This window comes from Apus apus, chromosome 1 (assembly GCF_020740795.1).
Source record: "Apus apus isolate bApuApu2 chromosome 1, bApuApu2.pri.cur, whole genome shotgun sequence".
In the NCBI taxonomy this organism is placed as follows: domain Eukaryota; kingdom Metazoa; phylum Chordata; class Aves; order Apodiformes; family Apodidae; genus Apus; species Apus apus.
In genome coordinates this window covers 119,735,458-119,753,612 of record NC_067282.1, presented here as the reverse complement: position 1 = coordinate 119,753,612, position 18,155 = coordinate 119,735,458, and the positions used below count along the sequence as shown (strand labels likewise).

At 41.0% G+C, this 18,155-nt stretch overlaps 1 protein-coding gene across 2 annotated transcripts in view; it reads right to left on the bottom strand.

The window, feature by feature from the left end:
- Positions 1-1,425: 1,425 nt before the first annotated feature.
- DHRSX (dehydrogenase/reductase X-linked) overlaps positions 1,426-18,155 on the bottom strand; it is a 173,700-nt gene continuing 156,970 nt past the window's right edge. For both annotated transcript variants that reach the window (XM_051633899.1, XM_051633890.1), the window contains one exon: positions 1,426-1,887. In XM_051633899.1, the coding sequence (XP_051489859.1) occupies positions 1,690-1,887 (198 nt within the window). In that variant the 3' untranslated portion in view covers positions 1,426-1,689. The remainder of the gene's footprint in view (positions 1,888-18,155) is intronic.

The following is an 18,155-nucleotide window of genomic DNA, read 5'->3' as shown; positions in this document are numbered from 1 at the left end:
GGACCATTATTAGAAAGGACTTTGCCGGACCAGCCATTTGTAGCCTGGAGTCTTGACTAACTCTGTCATTCTGCCTTTTTAAACTTGCTCCATCTGCCAAATCAGCATGGGCACATGCCATCAGGAGACAAGGACATGGCATTCCTCCCCATCTTTCCTGTAGGCTCCCTGTAAGTACTGGAAGGTGGCTATAAGGTCTCTCCAGAACCTTCTAGATGTTTTGGGGAGACTTCTAATCTTGAGTGAAACTTCCAGGTTATATTTCTCTGTAAATTATCCTCATGGCTTATCACCTTTCCCATTAAAAATTCAGTGCTTTCTTTTAGTTACTTGAGCTTGTAGAAACTCAGACTATCTTTACATTGCCACATGTCTCTTTTGTTCTTTACTCCAGGGATGTGAACATCATTCTTGAAGCTTTACTTTGGTAGACATAAGTAGAGTTCCCTGAACCGAAAACACCACAGTGTATTCAGAACTGAGGGCATCTAAACTGACTACTGTCCCACCCAGAAGAGAAATCTTAGGGTTTACCAAAAACAGTTTCATTAAAAAACTGTAAGCTCCACACTCAGAGGCAGTCAAAAATAAAACAGCTGTTAAGAATTTTTAGGAAAGAAATAAATTACCAAAAGGAAAATATCCTGTTGCTGCTGGGTAAGTTGGATGAGTAGGCAGGGTCTACTCTTCAGCATGGCAAAGAGACAGTATAAGAAGGACATGCCGGAAGTCTCCAAAACCCTTACCAACGTGAAAAAAAAGCAAACTGGCATTAATTGATTGCTGTTTCTTCCAAACCATGAACTCATATGAGTTTTTAAACCCATATGAATTAGGTTCAAAACCAAACAAACGAGGTGATTCTTCTTGCAACAGGTAGTAGGTAAGTGAATCACCTTGACAAAGAAAATATAAAAAGTTGTGGACTCAAGGTTACAGAGGTTCAGGGAAGAAGGGGACAAGTCATCTTAGCCCACTGCTGAGACAACAAGCCTACTCCACTCTCTCAAATCCAGTATCTCCATTATTATGTTTATTCCCTTCCTCATTCTTATGGCTTGCCTTTAAAGGAGAGCTGAACTCCACTGGAAAACAATTGAGTTCAATATCCTGTCTGAAGACCTTATTTATTTATTCTTTTTCATTCTGACTTTCTTTAGAACCTCTGGATAAACTCTGATGTATAAAACTAACACTACAATAGAAACAACATAATGACCATGAATGCCAAATGGCTGCATTAGAACAAGCTGACAGTCATTGTAACATGTCTTAAAGATCAATACAGCTTATGAAGAAAAAAACTTTAAAAAAACATTAAAAAGAGTAACTTATATGTACAAAGGTGGCTTAAGTTGCCACAGACAACATGCTTACCAGGGAAAGACTTTTTTTGCTGAACAAAAATGAAAACTCAACTCTGCACAAGGTTAAAGATTGTATTTTAATCACAGACTGAAACATAATGATTTACAAAACTGATGGTTAGATTTAAAACCAACCACTACATCTTTCTGTGGGAATATTCCCCCTACACCCTAGCAGACTAGGGATTCAAGCAAAGAACAGAGCTGTTCAGGTTTGCCTTTGGGATTGAACGGTGATTTCCAGGATGATGACTGATGCTGCAAGAATTCACCTAAGATGCTTGTCAATACATTTCATTTACCCAGCTGGAAGTGGCTTGGTCTAGGGAACTCTGCTGGATTCATCAGAAATCCCAACCATTTTGCAGCTTTCTGTCCAGAGCCTTCTCTGCAGCTCCTCGTCATATGCTACGTCAGCCGATTTTGTCCTTTCTTCATTATAAAGGTAGCAGCCACCAGCTCCTTCCATCTCAGGCGATACTGCTGCATAGATGCTTGTAGAGGCTCCTTCCTCTGGAGTCTATAGAAACAAACAAACAAAAAGAACCAAAACCAAATGCAGGTACAATAGAAGAATTAGAGTACTCCATGGGACCTTACCAGAGACAATCAGCTTCCCTAGTTTTGCATCACACTTGTGGTCCTTACGTAAACCTCAAGCTGGCAATGATAAAAATGCCACCTATTCAACTGGCAGAGTACAGTTCATTTCTAAAATAGTGCTACTTTGGGATAGCTTAAAGCCACAGAACAGATACACAGAAAACTGCTCCATTTTCTCAAGAGCTAGACAGATGGAGCACACAAAATAACGTATTTAGTTTTCACAGTTAGAGCTAATAAACCCAAAAGCAAACACAAGTGTTTAAATCCTGGTTTAATTATTCATTTTGCAAGGTTGAAAGGGTCTGTAGTCTGCCTTAAGAAGATGAAGGCTATGCTCTATGTGCAATCTGTTCATTGTAACAATAATATGACAAGAACAAAGGATCATGGAAACCACGAGAGCAAATTAAAATTCTGCATTTCAATCCAAGCAGGCAGGTAAACCAGGGAATTGCCTGTTACACAAAGCACAGTAACCAGAGCTCTGCAGTGTCATGGAGCAAAGCAGTGAAAGACCTATAATGTCTGAGATACCATGAGTATTAAATGAAAATTAATAAGTGAATAGCTTAGAGTGATAAATCCTTTCATTCCAAGGATATGCAAAGTTCCATTTTGCATTCAGCAGGATGACACATCTATCACTGAAATTATTTCAAATGCTTTTTTTCCTTCATTTAAACCAAAACATTTTATAAGTTTTTGTCTTTTTCAGTGATTTAATTATGATCAATGCCTGCTAGAAGATACTGTGTCATTTTAAAATACTTGCAGTCATTCTCTGAGTCACTAACAGTACCACTGCTGCCCATAGCTTTGTCTGCTGCCCCTGGCAGGTAGTCTTTTCCTGAAGAACTCACATTATGAATAAGACAGTATTGTATAGGTTACTTGATGCCTAATTTAAAAAAAGATATACATCTAAGTCATTTGGAGCTTTTTTCTGAGAAGGCACCGATTTTTTTTTTTTTTAATTAAGCAACTCCTCTCTTTTCTCACTGTGCAAAACACAAAACACAACTTATTAGAAATAATTTGTTTCTCAGATGAATCTGGCATTTGGTCTCATTTCTAAGGAAGTTAGGGCCATGTGACACAATCACACACTAAGGCAAGGTTACCCAAACCGAGACCTCTCTGGCTGCCACCAGGGCAGAGCACCCTCAGCACCTGCAAGGGCAACACATTCCCTGTGTGACCACAGGAACAGTCCCCAGAAAGTGAACTGTTGAAGAAACATGCTCTGTTGAGATACGTCCATGCACAGACCTCCACTGGTTTCATACTAAGGCCCTGTCCAAAGGTGTTTAAGCCAAAGGAAAAACTACTGATGCCAACAGGTTGCAAAGGGCAGTAAATACTGCTACAGTTTCCTTCAGTGGCCACAAAACAGCTTGTACTATCAGTTACCACACAAAGAGAGAACATGTCCTGTTCCAAATACCACTGAATGAAATATGATGATATCTCAGCTATCCAATGGGCTATTCTCTCAGTAAAACATCAATACATTATAAAACAGTCAGGTCCACGTAACTGCTCAAATATTTAGCATTTTTTAAGATGTCTGTACTATGAATATCTAGCACTTACTGCAAAGTGCTTATTTACCTTAGATTAGTCTTACTGCAAAGTGCTTATTTACCTTAGATTAGTACTCTTATTACTAGTTCTTCACCTTTCTTTGTCTTATGGAAAATAGTGCTATGCACATTCAGTAGATCATTTAAACAACATAAAGCTGTGTGATTGCATAATTCTTTGCAGGCTCAGGATGACTCCAGCAGGTTGGAGTCCATATGCACATAAAGTGGCTACTACCATAATTAGCTATGATGCTATATAAAATATCTTAACTCTGTAAAGCAGCAGAACAATTATGAATATAAACATTCATCTTTTATGCAATTTATTCTGAATTACAGAGAGAAACCAAGATTTTAAGGTAGGGCTGTGCTTTGCTTAAAAATCTACTGACACAGATAACCCATTATGTTATGGACGTTATATTCCTGTGCACAACAGCTCTCCAGCACCAACAAGTATAAATGTCAATGACTCTTAAATTTTATTGACAACAGCTCAAAACTAAAATGCTTTTGAAAAATTGTCTGCAGGCAGAATTTGTGTGATTGTGTTCTTACAAACAGGGGTCTCTACAGCCTCAGAGGCTGGTCCGTATGGATTTTACTACAGCATCAGAGATATCATGTGCCTTTGCTGATTCAATGGGAAAGTTCTCCCATTATATGCAGGATTTATCCATGTTTTTATTTTTTCATGATAAGTCAATTAAGTTCCCCACCTAAGGGGATCTATTCAAAATAATATAAAATACATGAAATAAAGGCTATGTAGGAGTTGAAAGACTGTTGTTGGGTTTATTCATGCAGCCTTAGTAGGCTTTTATCCAACCATTTTATATGGCAAATTATTTCCTATTCTTTAATACAAAGAGAATATGGAGCAGGCTCAGACAGTAACAGGTGTACTTACATGACCATACTGGGACCAGTCTATAAGCACAGCTACATCATCACCATCCTTTAAAGTCAGCTTGTATAACTTTTCACAAAATTTAGTTTGTTCTTCATCCTGTCCACCATACCTCATATGCTGAGTAGAAGGCTCTAATAGCTATTTAGTTTCTACCACCTGTTTTCTATCACCTGTTGCTAAAAGCAATTATCTGAACACATAAAGGAATACTACAATACATTAAGCAATTACTGTATAATAATTTAAGTTAAAGGAAAACAACTTTTCCAGTGCAATGGGGAGCAGAGTTGCATATGTATGATTAATTAATTGTCTTACTCCATCTTCTGAGTGCTTAATTACCACTGAAAGCCTTAATGTTCCCTTATGTGAGGATCTCTTACGTGTTTTGGCATGTTTTTCATTTTAATGAAAGTAAAAAGGAAACCCTACATCAGGAGTCCTTTGGCCTTCTGGCTGGTAGATGACCAGATTGTTTTGAGAGGCTGGAAGCATATGCTCTGATTCCACCTCTGGATCAAAGAACCACATCATGGTTTGTAAGGGACCTGAAAGATCATCTAGTTCCAACTACCTGCCATTGGCAGGGACACCTCCCACTAGACCAGGTTCCTTAAAGCTCCACCCAACCTGGCCTTGAATGGTTCCAGGGAGGGGACATCCACAGCTTCCCTGGGCAGCCTGTGTCTCAGCACCCTCACAGAAAAGAATTTATTCCTAATGTCTAGCCTAAATCTCTCCTCCTCCAGTTTTAATCCATGACTCCTTGTCCTCTCACAACAAGCCCTTGTAAGAACTCCCTTCCCAACTTTCCTGTAGGCCACTTCAGGTACTGGAAGGCTGCCCTGAGGTCTCCCCAGAACCTTCCCTTCTCCAGGCTAAACAATCCCAGCCTGTCTTCAGAGAAGAGGGGATATCTACCTTGAAGGCACCTGCACACACACAGAATCAAGACTCTTTCCCAAAGTATTTGATCTACTACCTAGACACAGATCTACCATAACACACACAGACACACAGACACATGCACACACATCCTGCCTGTGTACCAGCACCTGAGAAGTGCTGGCAGCAGGTGGCTACCACTGGAGCAGTACATGAGTATCTGGACAGGGAGCAGTATGAATTGTTCCAGCAGTGGCAGCCCCACTCCTGGTTGCCAGCTTTTCTGGGAGACTCACAGCTCTTCTTTCACCACATGACAGCCCATCAAAAGATGAGGAGGAATCATAAAGTCCTTGGAAAAGAAAACAACCACAAGCAGGAGACTACCCTCAAAGCAACACTTCTGACCCACCCTTTGATGCCAACAGCCTTCTAGGAAAGAGAGCACCTGACCAGAGGCCAGAGAAATCACCACCCAGTGGCTGAATGCCTTAATTTATAAAGCCCAGGATGTTTGTCATGATGCTCTATACAAACAGGAACAAGGTTCTGTCTTTGGGACTCTGTAGTATTATACCAAAAGGTACAGACAGGCAGTAATGATCAGTCTCATTCCAACCACAGGGAAGGATACTCTACACATTGCCAGAATTAAACCAAACAGTAACAGAATAATATGGATAAATATAGGATCAGGAGCATCTTGTTTATGAATTGGCTGGACTTGTACTAAGATAAGAGGGCTTCCTATAAATTGCACAATGTTTCTTCACCCTTTAGTTACCAACTTATTTGTGCTATTTTTTTTTAAATTAGATTTTTGTTTAAAAATTATAGTTTTATTAGTATCCAAGCAACTGTAATTAATGCTTTGTCATAGCCAAGTAAAATTAATTTATGCTTAACTTTTTCCTAATGAAATTCTGCATCTGCAGTTCCTTTTACTTGTTACAGAATTCATCATGTCTTTTACATTCTTTTGCAATTAACTACTTGTTTGCAGTGTCCCTTCATCAGTAAATAAAGGTCTGATTGAAATAACATATCTTTGTATTGCTTATTACATGGGTAGGCTGTGGAAGCAGGAGAGAGAAGACTGCATGTGACCAGTTTATTTAGGCAAAATGCAGTCTATAGGCACAAAATGACATTTTGGTACTTTCTGTTCCAAAAGAAAAAGATGGGGTTTTACAGAAGCTTTTATATTTCTTTTTAAAAATATTCATCAATAGTAATTCATCAGCATAGAAAAATTTCCCTCAGTATCAAAAGGAAAATTCTGTTCTATGAAAACAGGACATATACTAAGAGGGTTTATGTTTTAGTTTTGGTTTTTTAAGACTTGCCACTTAATGCATTTTTAAGTGTCACATAATCTTGTCAATACTATGTGCTAATGCTCTCAAAATGTTAGCTGAAGACAGCCAGTCCCTACAGCCATGTCACCATGATATGTCACACACTTTTTATTTGTCTGCAACAGGTGCAACGGCTTATCTCTGGAAATCATGTGTCTGCAACAGTTACACATGGTTGCTTGGTGATACTTCCCTTGTGAATCCATATACTCATCCAGATCCACTTTCATCTGAATTCATAGCTCAGAGTGCTGGGCAGTCTGGTGTGTCCATGAGAAACCACAGAAACTGGACAGGAAACAAAACTAATGAGCTCTTATAATTCCTCATTTGCAATCCATTCATTTTCCCAGTATCATTTTCAGTAACTATCAGCAAGCAAACAGTGAGAACTTTGCTATGTGTCTTAAATGCTGTTGCACAGTTTGAATGGATGACATGCATATACTTCAAATTTTAGTGGCTGACAGAGCTGGCCATATGATTGAAAAAGCAATAGTGACACAACGCCTGGTATCAGAGGGGGTACTTACTCTGGAATAGCTTCCCCTCACTGGAGTCACTCAGCAGATTGTACTTGGCTTGTATTTTATGACTTCAGGATGCTGTCATCTTGAAAGATGGTAGGAGAGAGGGAGTTCGGGGCACTGCAGCATAGGAAGGGCATTGACATGCTAGAGAGGGTACAGAGAAGGGCAACTAGGCTGATTAGGGGTCTGGAGAACAGGTCTTCTGAGGAGAGGCTGAGGGAGCTGGGGCTGTTCAGCCTGGAAAAGAGGAGACTGAGGAGAGACCTCATTGCCCTCTACAACTACCTGAAAAGAGGTTGTAGTGAGATGGGTGTTGGCCTCTTCTCCCTACTGACTAGTGATAGAACAAGAGGACATGGGGTCAAGTTGCACCAGGGGAGGTTCAGTTTGGATATTAAGAAAAGTTTATTCACAGAAAAGTGGTGAGGCATTGGAACAGGCTGCCCAGGGAGGTGGTGGGGGCACCATCCCTGGTGATGTTAAAAAAATGGGTGGACATGGTGTTTTGGGAGATGTTTTAATGGTCGTGGGAGTGTAGGGCGGAGGACTGGACTTGATCTTGAAGGCCTTTTCCAACCTTGATGATTCTATAATTCTATGGTTCTATAACAGCGAGCTGCAAGCAGCTGGCAAACTCCATGACCAACATCGCAGCTGGAATTTGAGAGACAGGAATGAGAGGCCAAACAGGCAGATGTGCACACAGGACTATCTGGTATGCTGGCAAATGACTTGATGCTGAGGAAGAACATGTTAAAATACTTTTATCCATACAATTTGTGATGCAGAATACATTAAGTATTGTTGGAATTGCCCTCATCAGCACTGTTAAGTAGACTGCTGTAGGAACTCTCATTGACACTGATTTTATAACGGTGGCCCTACCTAATGTACTCATATCCATTACGTCATGCAATTTTCAGTTCACATGGGAAATCTATTCATGAGCTGATGAGTTGAAGGAGCTTTCCCAGATTTTTTTTTGCATGGGGCTTCAGGGTGTTTGCTCTGTGGCTTCACTTTTTTTAAATGGGTGAGTTTCTGTCAGGCCATTTCTAGCTTGGATAACAAGATATGCCTCTGGGTAGTAACACAGTACCCAGATTCCAGATAAGAAGACATAGCAAGCACTGAACATCTTCTGGGTCTGGGTATTCTGACAATTTTGCCAGCATTCCTTTACTTTTCTCAATTAATCTGATAATGTTCTCCAAATGTTCATATTTATGAACTTGCTTCTGGACTCAAATACTCTGTATATACAGAGTTTTCTGCCTTTTTTGTCTTTCTCCATGAAAGACAACAATCATCTGGCAGACCTGAACAGTCCAACACATATGCACAGTGGGGCTTAGCAACAAGAATGAGAACACGCAATTATGGTTATTTGGTTCAGCAAAGTTTTCCATCTACTTGCTGGCAGCTAACGGAGGAGTGACACTCAATCATCCTCCAACGCACGACTTGCCTCTCAAGAGCAAACATGAAGCCACTGCAGGTTGAAAACTGTCTGAAATGGAGTAACTGAGATTGCATTCCCAGCAATCAGACCTGTGAGAAACAAATCACCTGTGTTCCAGGGAGCATGGATTACTGTGATCTGTGAACTACACAACCATTTCAAAACCAGGTTACTTACAGCTGCAAGACTCTGAGGTGAAAAAACAACAGCTACTTCAGTGTCCCAGCCTCCTGGTGAAGACATGGGCTGCATGTGCTCCATGCTTGTTGTGTAACTACTGCAGTGCCTAAGCCTCCTAACATAATTGTTCCTTTGGAAATTTCAGCCAAAAAAGCAATCAGTTGAAACATCGAGTACAAAAACAGAGGCTACAAAGCAAACAGTGACGCAGGTGTAAGGATGTGTTCAGCAACCTTTGATCAATACAGCTGTAACAGCTGACTCTAAATCCTGGTGAGACCAGTGGCCAGGACCAACTGTCAGATCCCTAGGAAGCCAAATCTGCCAGAAGGTCTGGCAGCACAGCTTTTCAGATGTCTCTCCCTTCAGTCAGAAGCCCTGGTTTCCATCTGCATTCTCTCTCTCCTCCTACTCTTTCCCATGTATCTCACCATTATGCTCTTTCTATCCAATTTCTGCCTTGATTATAGACCAGAAAGAGAGATGTTTTATTGAATATACAGTTCTCCCTAGAGACCCACTCAGCACCATCAAATTAATTTCTCTTCAATCTCCAACTCATGGCAAAGAGAATTCTTTAATATATTCACTCCATAATAAAACGCTTTAGATTTCATCTTCTAGAATGACAGCAGCTAGAAATAGAAATGACTGAGTTAAAACATGAAACCTTTCTCCTGGCAATGTTGTGGCTACAGAGAGATCATTTCTTGTTCTTGTGGGGGACTTCAACTTCTCTGATGTCTGCTGAAATTAAAGTCCCAGAGGTTCCTGGAATTTGTCAAATATATCTTCCTGGCACAGCTGGTGAGTGAACCAATCAAGGAATGTGCCCCGCTAGACCTGCTCTTTGTGAACAGGGAAGGGCTGGAAGGAGATGTGATGGTTGGAGGCCGTCTTGGGCACAGTGACCAGGAATTGTTAGAGTTCTCTATTCTTAGAGATGCCAGGAGGGGTAACAGCAAAACTGACACCCTACACTTCCGAAGGGCAAACTTTAACTTGTTCAGTAGCCTGATTGCCAAAATCCCTTGGGAATCAGTTCTGAAGGGTATAGGAGTCTGGGAAGAATGGATGCTCTTCAAGAAGGAAGATGGCCAGGAGCAGGCCATTCCCATGTGCTGTAAGATTAGCTGCTGGCACATAAGACCAGCCTGGCTGAACAGGGAGCTTTGTCTGGCACTCAGGGAGAAAAAGAGAATCTATGGCCTTTGAAAGAAGGGGCAGGCCAATCAGGAGGACTAGAAAAATGACTACAAAAATGCTGTGAGGCTATGCACAGGGAGAGAACCAGGAGGTCCAAAGCCCAGCTAGAAATTAATCTGGCGTCAATGCTAAAGGATAACAAGAAAAGCTTTTATAAATATATTAACAACAGAAGAAAGACCGCGGAGACCCTCCATCCCCCTAAGGGCTGTGGCTGTTGTCTACCTTGACTTTAGCAAGGCCTTTGACAAGGTTTCCCACAGCATTCTCCTAGAGAAACTGGCTGCTCGAGGCTTGGATGGGCACACACTTCGCTGGATAAGAAACTGGTTGGATGTCTGGGTTCAAAGAGTTGTGTTGAATGGAGTTCAATCCAGTTGGTGGCCTGTCACAAGTGGTGTTCCCCAGGGCTCAGTGCTGGGGCTGCTCCTGTTTAACATCTTTATTGATGATTTGTATTAAGGGATTGAGTGCACCCTCAGTAAGTTTGCAAACGACACTAAGTTGGGTGGGAATGTTGATCTGTTGATGTCAGTGATGGAAGTTTTCACTTTGTTTTCTGTCAGAGCAATGCCTTCTGAGAAGTCTGTTTTGCTGGAAAATTGCCAAGTGGCTCTACTTTGAAGTCCTGGGTTGACTCTTCTGTCAGACTCAAAACACGAGCAAATGTAATGTTTTGAGGAAGACAGTGGCCATGGGTCTGAGCCCACTTCTTCCAAAGCAGCTGCTTCAAACTAAGTAGGACATCATGGGTCATCCCAAATAGCATCAGATGCCTATATTATCAGGCAGCTGAATGAAGTCCTTGTTGGCTGGCCAGCTTTCTGGGCCATGCAGAAGAGACCTCCATAGACTTAAAATAGCTGTTTTAACAGTGAACTCACTTGTAGATGCCTAAATGCACAAAAATAATTATGTGTCTTAATTTCAAACTGAATCTCCCCCACTTACAAGCCCAATGTAACCTCAGCAATTTGAGTGGAGTGCTTGCAGATTCACACTTTGCATTTCTAAACCACTGAAATGAAGGACTAGAGTGATATTTAGTTTTAAGCAGTTTTCAAAACGGAAACAAGAACCTGACTTTACATGACTGAATTTGAGCAGGGACTTGAAACTTTGGTCAAAGCCATTAATCATAACTGAGTCCTTTGTTCATTTTGTCAAGTGGACTGAGGAAGAGTACTTTGCTGAAGGCAGCAGACAGCAGTGTCTTCAAAGTCAGAACTGAGATATCGCTGCAGCCACTCAAATTACATTCCACCTGTTACCTCACTCAGCTCAGTAACAGTATGCAAAGTATGACAGATAGGAGCCTGCTGCCCCAGACATTGCATAAACATCCAGCCAGAGACAGTCACTTGCTGGAAGAACACCCAGTCTCTAGCAAACAAGGCAGGCAGTATCAGGAGGAGAGAGCTGAGAGAATACACATACTTCACGATATGCTGGAGCTACTTCTAGGAGCACAGCACTCTGGTTAACCAGACCTCTGGAAACCAGGTGATGTCCCACAGCCACCTACCACTGAGAATACCAGACTTCAGTCACTCTGAATTGTCCTGGGTATCTTCACATAGTCTGGGATACTCTGCAACACCTTGATTCACAGAACTGCAAAGTGATTTACTGAAGCAAATGCACAAGTCAGGAGAAGAGATGAGGAAAGAATGAGCCTCCTAAATCCTAATCCTGATGTCTTGCACACTAGGCTGTTACTCCTTGTCTCTGTAAAGGAAAATGCACCATTTATTTGTTTACTACCAGCTCTGTGGCCACGATTACAGTATCATGTGAGCAATTAAATATAATCTTCTTAATTTCAAGATGTAGACTGATCCACCATTAAGTAAGAATACTCAATTACAGCTTAGTATTCATGCTAGATATACGCTAAGGAACCATCCTGTTATTTTTATTAACTACACAAGGCTTTAATTTTATTCAGTTTTGAACTGCTACTATCTGAGAAATACGAATAAAAGCATAAGACTACTCATCCCTTCAACAAAGCTCTTGGAGAGGTGACCTCTTTGATAGGCGGTGGCTGGGACTTCTGCATCATTTAATAATATAGGCCCATTTTTAAGTTGAAAACACAATTTAAATATGAATGAAAAAGTCAATGGATCAAAATTAAAGAGGACTTAAAACAGCAACCATGAATGCTTTAGAGCTTTCATTCTCCAGGTATTATCTTATACCAGTACATGGTCCATATTTAATTTGCTGAATTCTTTCAAAAGATGTCAGATTTTGGCAATCCAAATGAAACCACATAGAAAAGCACACAGAAGTCTACGTTTGAAATGGCAGCTGCCTTTTTAGCAGCCCCACAGAGCAGGAGACACAGCAAAGCTCTAAGTGCATATACCTCTGAACAATTTATTTTACTACCTGCCTATTCATGCAAAGTAAACCATCTTCACCAGTTTTGCTGAAAATGCAACACTTCAAGCATGAGATACATAGCAGTTTCTGACTTGTAGACCCCTATAATCATTTTTACTCTTTTACTGACTGTTTAACATTTACCAAGTTAGGTATCTTGTTCTCTCTTCTTACAAAATGGGAACTGACATACCTCCAACTTCACAAGTTTCTCCTAAGGACTGTTATTTTGTTTTTGCTTATAAGCACTCAGGATGGGCATGGAACTCCTAAATATTTAAAAGACAACCACAATATAGCAAGCCTTTGTGAACTACAAAGAGATCAAAAAGCAAAAGGCTGTGCAGAACACAGACAAAATGAAATAACCCAAAATTACACAGGCCAGCAGCTAATTCACCGCCTCTTCTTTTTTAAATTGCTACAATCCCCCTTTTGCACCCCAAAGAGCAGAGGGGCTATTCCCACCTGTTGGCTCAGCCATGCAGTGGGGCTGGGAGAGGCTGGCTGCCAGCCCAGGCTTCTCACCTGCCTGCTGGAGGCACTTGCTGAAAACAGCTCACATAAGAAGGTACAAATCCCTTCCTAGACCACCAAGTAAGGGCAGTGGAGAACATTTCTCCTCCAGGACTCAGGCAGTACTGGCACAAGCAAAGACAGGGACATGACATAAGGCACACAAACCAACCCAAAATAACTATAGGGTGCTACATCTCTGCTTTAGTAGCATGCGAGATGCAAATATGCCTAGGAAGATGGGAAGAGATGAAAGGAAAGATCCACTTTCCCCTATATTTCTCCTGTCTACTTTGCAGCTGCAACACAGCCCGCTGATGGGGCAGGGGGGCCTATGCACAGCCTGTGCCTGGGGCCATGGAGGTGGCCAGTCGACAGCAGAGCTGTTTGCTCAACACTGAGCTCTTGTGTGGAAAAAGAAACATCAGCTCACAGTTCTTATCCTTGCCTTGGACCTTCAACTCCTTTTCCTTTTCCCAGACTCCAAGGCTTTCTGCAGGATGAAATGTGATAGTCCTGCAGAGTCTGCACTGGCTCAAAGGAAGAAGTTTCAAGTAGATCAGCAAATACCACTTAGCACTGCCCGTGCCCCGGCTGGTCTGGGTTTATTAGTTGTTGGGGTTTTTTTTCTGTATAGTTATTGTGTTCAAATTAATAGTTTTGTAATATTCCCCAAGCTGAGAGGAGAAAGCCCAAACTGGAAAAGATAAAAGTATTGGAGAGGGAAGGAATCTTCTGCAAATTTATGTTTTCCTATAATTCCAGTTGCTGGCAAGTTCCGCATTTAATCTTGAACAATAAACCAAAAAGATATAAACAAAGGAGTTAATTTAGGTCTGTCTCTAGTGACATAATCTGAAGATGGAAAACAAGAAGAGTAGACTAAATTTCTATAGCTATTTTAGTTAAAGAAAAGAAATAGGTGAGAGTGGCTTAGGTCAGTAATTCAGGTCAGTAATTACAGTCCATACATCCTTGGTTTTGATGAGAAAAATGTGTCCAGTAAGTTCACAGTATTTCTGTTTAAGTAATAAAAACCTTTTAAAATCACAGTTCTCTCCATTTTAATTAAAACTCTTATTTTTACCTGGAAGCAGCTTGTAAAAAAACCCGACCAAAACCAAAATCAGAACAAAACTACTGTTTCCTTTTTTCTACCACAACAGAATGAAATCACAGACAGATTCTGAAACCATACGATTATGGATCTGTGTAGTTTATCCTCTCAGTTACCCCAGAAAAGTACTAAATTCAAAGGCAAGGCCTATATTCAGTTGCAAATCAACAAATATGAATGCTTTCTAACCAACCAGAATCAACCTGTTTAGAACAAAATAATTCAAAATGCAAATGCAAAGGACTGAATCTTATTATTCACTTCAGACAAGCAAATAGTGCCATTGATTTCAATTAGATTAGTCATGTTTCTAAAATTATGTCAGACAAGATCTGAGGCATCAAATCTTTTACTACAGATCTCATTATAGAGAGAGCAAAAACACAAACTCTCAGCCCCACAGATGCTTCCTACAATCTGAGACAGAAGCAAAAAACTTCCATCTTGAAAACAATTACTCACGAGCTTAAACTCACCACATTTAATAAATTAAATGGTCTGAAAGAAAAGCAGGTCAGCACTCGTAGTGCAGAGGGGGATGTTATCCTGAGCAGAGGTCACAATGTTACTCATTTACACTAGGGGCAGAGGGAGAAAAACAAGGTGGCAGCTTTTTCCAGTGGATCAGGTAAAGGAAAGCAGAGAAGTGGATGTACGGAAAATTGTTAAGCGCTAGTAAGTTGCAAGATCCAAATTTGCTATTCACGTAAGTTGTTATTTTTAATATCTGGACTTATTTCTAAGTCGCTTTTAAAAAAATTGTTAAAGTAGCAGATGGAGACAATAATTTGTGAAAAAATATCTCCCCTGCAAAAGCTAGGACTGGATTTGGTGACAATGTCATCCTTCTGTGTTTCTGTTTCCTGTGCCGGATGACAGAAGTCACAGTAGAAGTGTCATGTTGCTGTACAGTATATCTAGCCTGGTGTGAACGACTGAACTGACTGTCCTGCCTTGTGTCACAGGAAGAAGTGGTTTAACTTCACAATAAATGAGATTCAAAGTGACAAATATCATTCCCTGAAGGAGGACAATATAAAATTGGAGAGGAGAAAAACATTTAATCCCTTCCACACCTAATGTCTTTCCCCAGACTGCAACTGCCTCTGCAGGAACCAGAGACCTTCTGATACTGGACAGATGAAGGCCATAGGTAGCTATGACCCAGACACTTACACTTGCAGAATTATCAGTAGCTAAAATAGCACAGTGAGAATTAACCTTTTATTTTTATTAAGTGCCCCAGTAGAGTTTCTGTTGTGCTTGTATTCATAGGGCTTTTTGACTAAAAGGTTAAAGCAGTTGTTTAGAATGGGAAGCAAATACTGTGAGGCTTCGTGGTTCGATAAGTCCATGTTACAGACTCATCTGGTGCTTCTCTTTGTTTAGGGAGTCCATACTGAACTCCAGTCTCTGGGAATGCCATTTTGCTACACGCATCCTTTTGCCCGGAGCCCAATCAATGAGCCATCCCTGCTCACTCGCTCGCTGTGATACATGGCAAGCAGCGACACTCCAGATGATTAAACTTCTGCTTCAAGGGAAAAACTCCAGTTCAATTAATGCAGAACTATGCTGCGGTTTAGTAACTGGTTTTCACTCAAAAAAATACAGGCTGAGGTCTGAGCAGAGGTTTGAATGCCAGGCTGTCCCAGCCCTCCCCACTGCCTCGCCCATCCGCCCGGCAGCTTGCTTAAAATTCTGCTCTTCACCTGCAAGTCTGCACAGCTCTGCAGCCGCCTATTGTTATTTAATATGTACTTCACAGCAGAATTGAATCGTTCCAATCAAGATTAGGACTCTGCTTCTCTAGGTGGTATGCAAAGCACATCTGCAGTCTAAACTTTCACCCATTTCTCTGCCTGCCCTTTCATCGTGCCCCTCGACAATCTCACATATCATCCCAGCTCTTCTTCATTCTCTTTTCACCTTAAATTCCTAAATGCCTCTTGCCAGGCCCTCACTGCAAATTCATGGAGTGTGGCTCCTACATCACATGCCAGGCACTTGTCCCCATTAGGTCAGGTCCCTTTTTACAAATCATTAGCTATGTGGAGGAGGGTCTCCTCAGGAGCTCCCAGTGCTGCTCCGACACTTGCCCTCCTCAAATCACCCATCCAAGTCACTGACCCCCTTCAGAAACCAAAAATAGAGAGCAGCCTTCAAAGCATGAGCTTTTGGGGCAGATGGCTCTTGCCATCTCTGGAGCAAACAAAGGAGCAAGGCCAAGCCTTTTGATAGTAGAGAAAGAAGAGGGAAATACTGAGTGGAACCTTGTCAATACATTGACACAGCTGAATCATAGAATCATAGAATCGTAGAATATGCTGAGTTGGAAGAGACCCATCAGGATCATCGAGTCCAATTCCTGTCCCAGTGTAGGGCACCCCAAGAATCACACCATATGCCTGAGAGCATCATCCAAACGCTTCTTGAACTCAGGCAGGCTTGGTGTGTGACCACTTCCCTGGGGAGCTTGTTCCAGTGTTCAACCACCTTCTGGGTGAAAAACCTTCTCCTGATATCCAACCTAAACCTCCTCTGCCACTGCCACAGTAGAACCACTGCTGTGACTGGAAGGATGAGTTACAAAGCCCTCTTTGCTCTGCAAACACCTGCTGAATTGATGTGGCTAGTTGTTGATCCCTGAGCTCTGTAAAGAAGCCACAATGGAGAAGCAAGGGTTTCCCAAGCAGCACACTTTTTCTACAAAAATAATCTAAATATTTGGTTTTTACCAATTATATGAACTCCCCAGTGACCAAAACACAACTGACCTTTACTTTTAAATCTGTGCTCAATAAAAGAGGATTACAATTGTTTGTGAACTTTGTAAAGTCTGTACCATGGCTCAGGGAAAAAAACCTTTAATTTATATTTGTCTAATCCCTAATAGGCACTGACAGTCTGTGAAACAAATAGTTTTAATTATTTTCTCCTTGCTGAATCTCAGGTCTCATCATTTAATCAAAAAATAGCCCATCACCAACAACTGGGATTATAAGGAGAGTCATACAGTAGGAAAAACAGGAAATTACATTAGCACCAAACAGTGATAAATGTCCTACTTATTACAGCTCTGTCCCAAGACAGAAGAATATTTACAACTCCCCCATCAACAATCCTGAACAGCTAAAACTAACAAACAAACAAACAAACAAAGCAAAAAAAAAGCCCTTAAGATTTTTCCATTTATCCTGAGACTTATGGTTATTGAAAATGTAAATCTGATCTCAGCAATACTCCAAAGATTTCTTTTTGGCATTAATGAACAATGTATGGATCTTCCACATTGGTGTAAAATAGGTGCTACTTATTTTTCTATCAGAACTATTGATGCATGAGAATGACTACAGAGCTAATCAATAGGTAATGAGTATATTTCAGGAGTAATTCTCTGTTCAGAAGGAAAAAAAGTGGCTGCAATTCACAAACAATTGTTGACACCATGAAGCCCATGAATCAATACCCACAAGAGATCTGCACATTATTTGAAATTTCTTCAGCAATATTTGTCCTTGTTCCTTTGTCCCAGTGTAAATTTTTTTTGCTGGTAATACTGTGAATACATTAAAGGTTGGTGTGACTCTAGAATAAAATGCAAAAACTAGCCTTCTGATGGCTAAGTCTAACAGCCAGCAGTGGCTTGACTGCTACAGTGTGCCATAGCCATGAGACTCTGTGCAAAGCTCTTTTTTCCATAAGACATTGTCAGTCACAAAATGCTCAAGACCTCTCACAGGCCCAATATAACCCTGCAGGACTTCAAAATAAAATCTTCCCAGTTTTTATTTCAGTGTGCAATGGTTTTCTGCTCAGAGTAACTGGAAGTACTTGATGTGGCCAGAGCTTGAGGTGATGTGCCTCAATGCTGACTGAAGTCTCCTAGGGAGATGTATTTGTCACTGGTTCCTAAAGTGAACAGATGAGTCCCCACTACATACAATCCTTTGCCTTGTTTTTATCACCACCTCTGTGTAAAGCAAGGGAAAAGCATGAACTAATTCAAGGTACAAATCTAAATTCTCCCTGGGACAG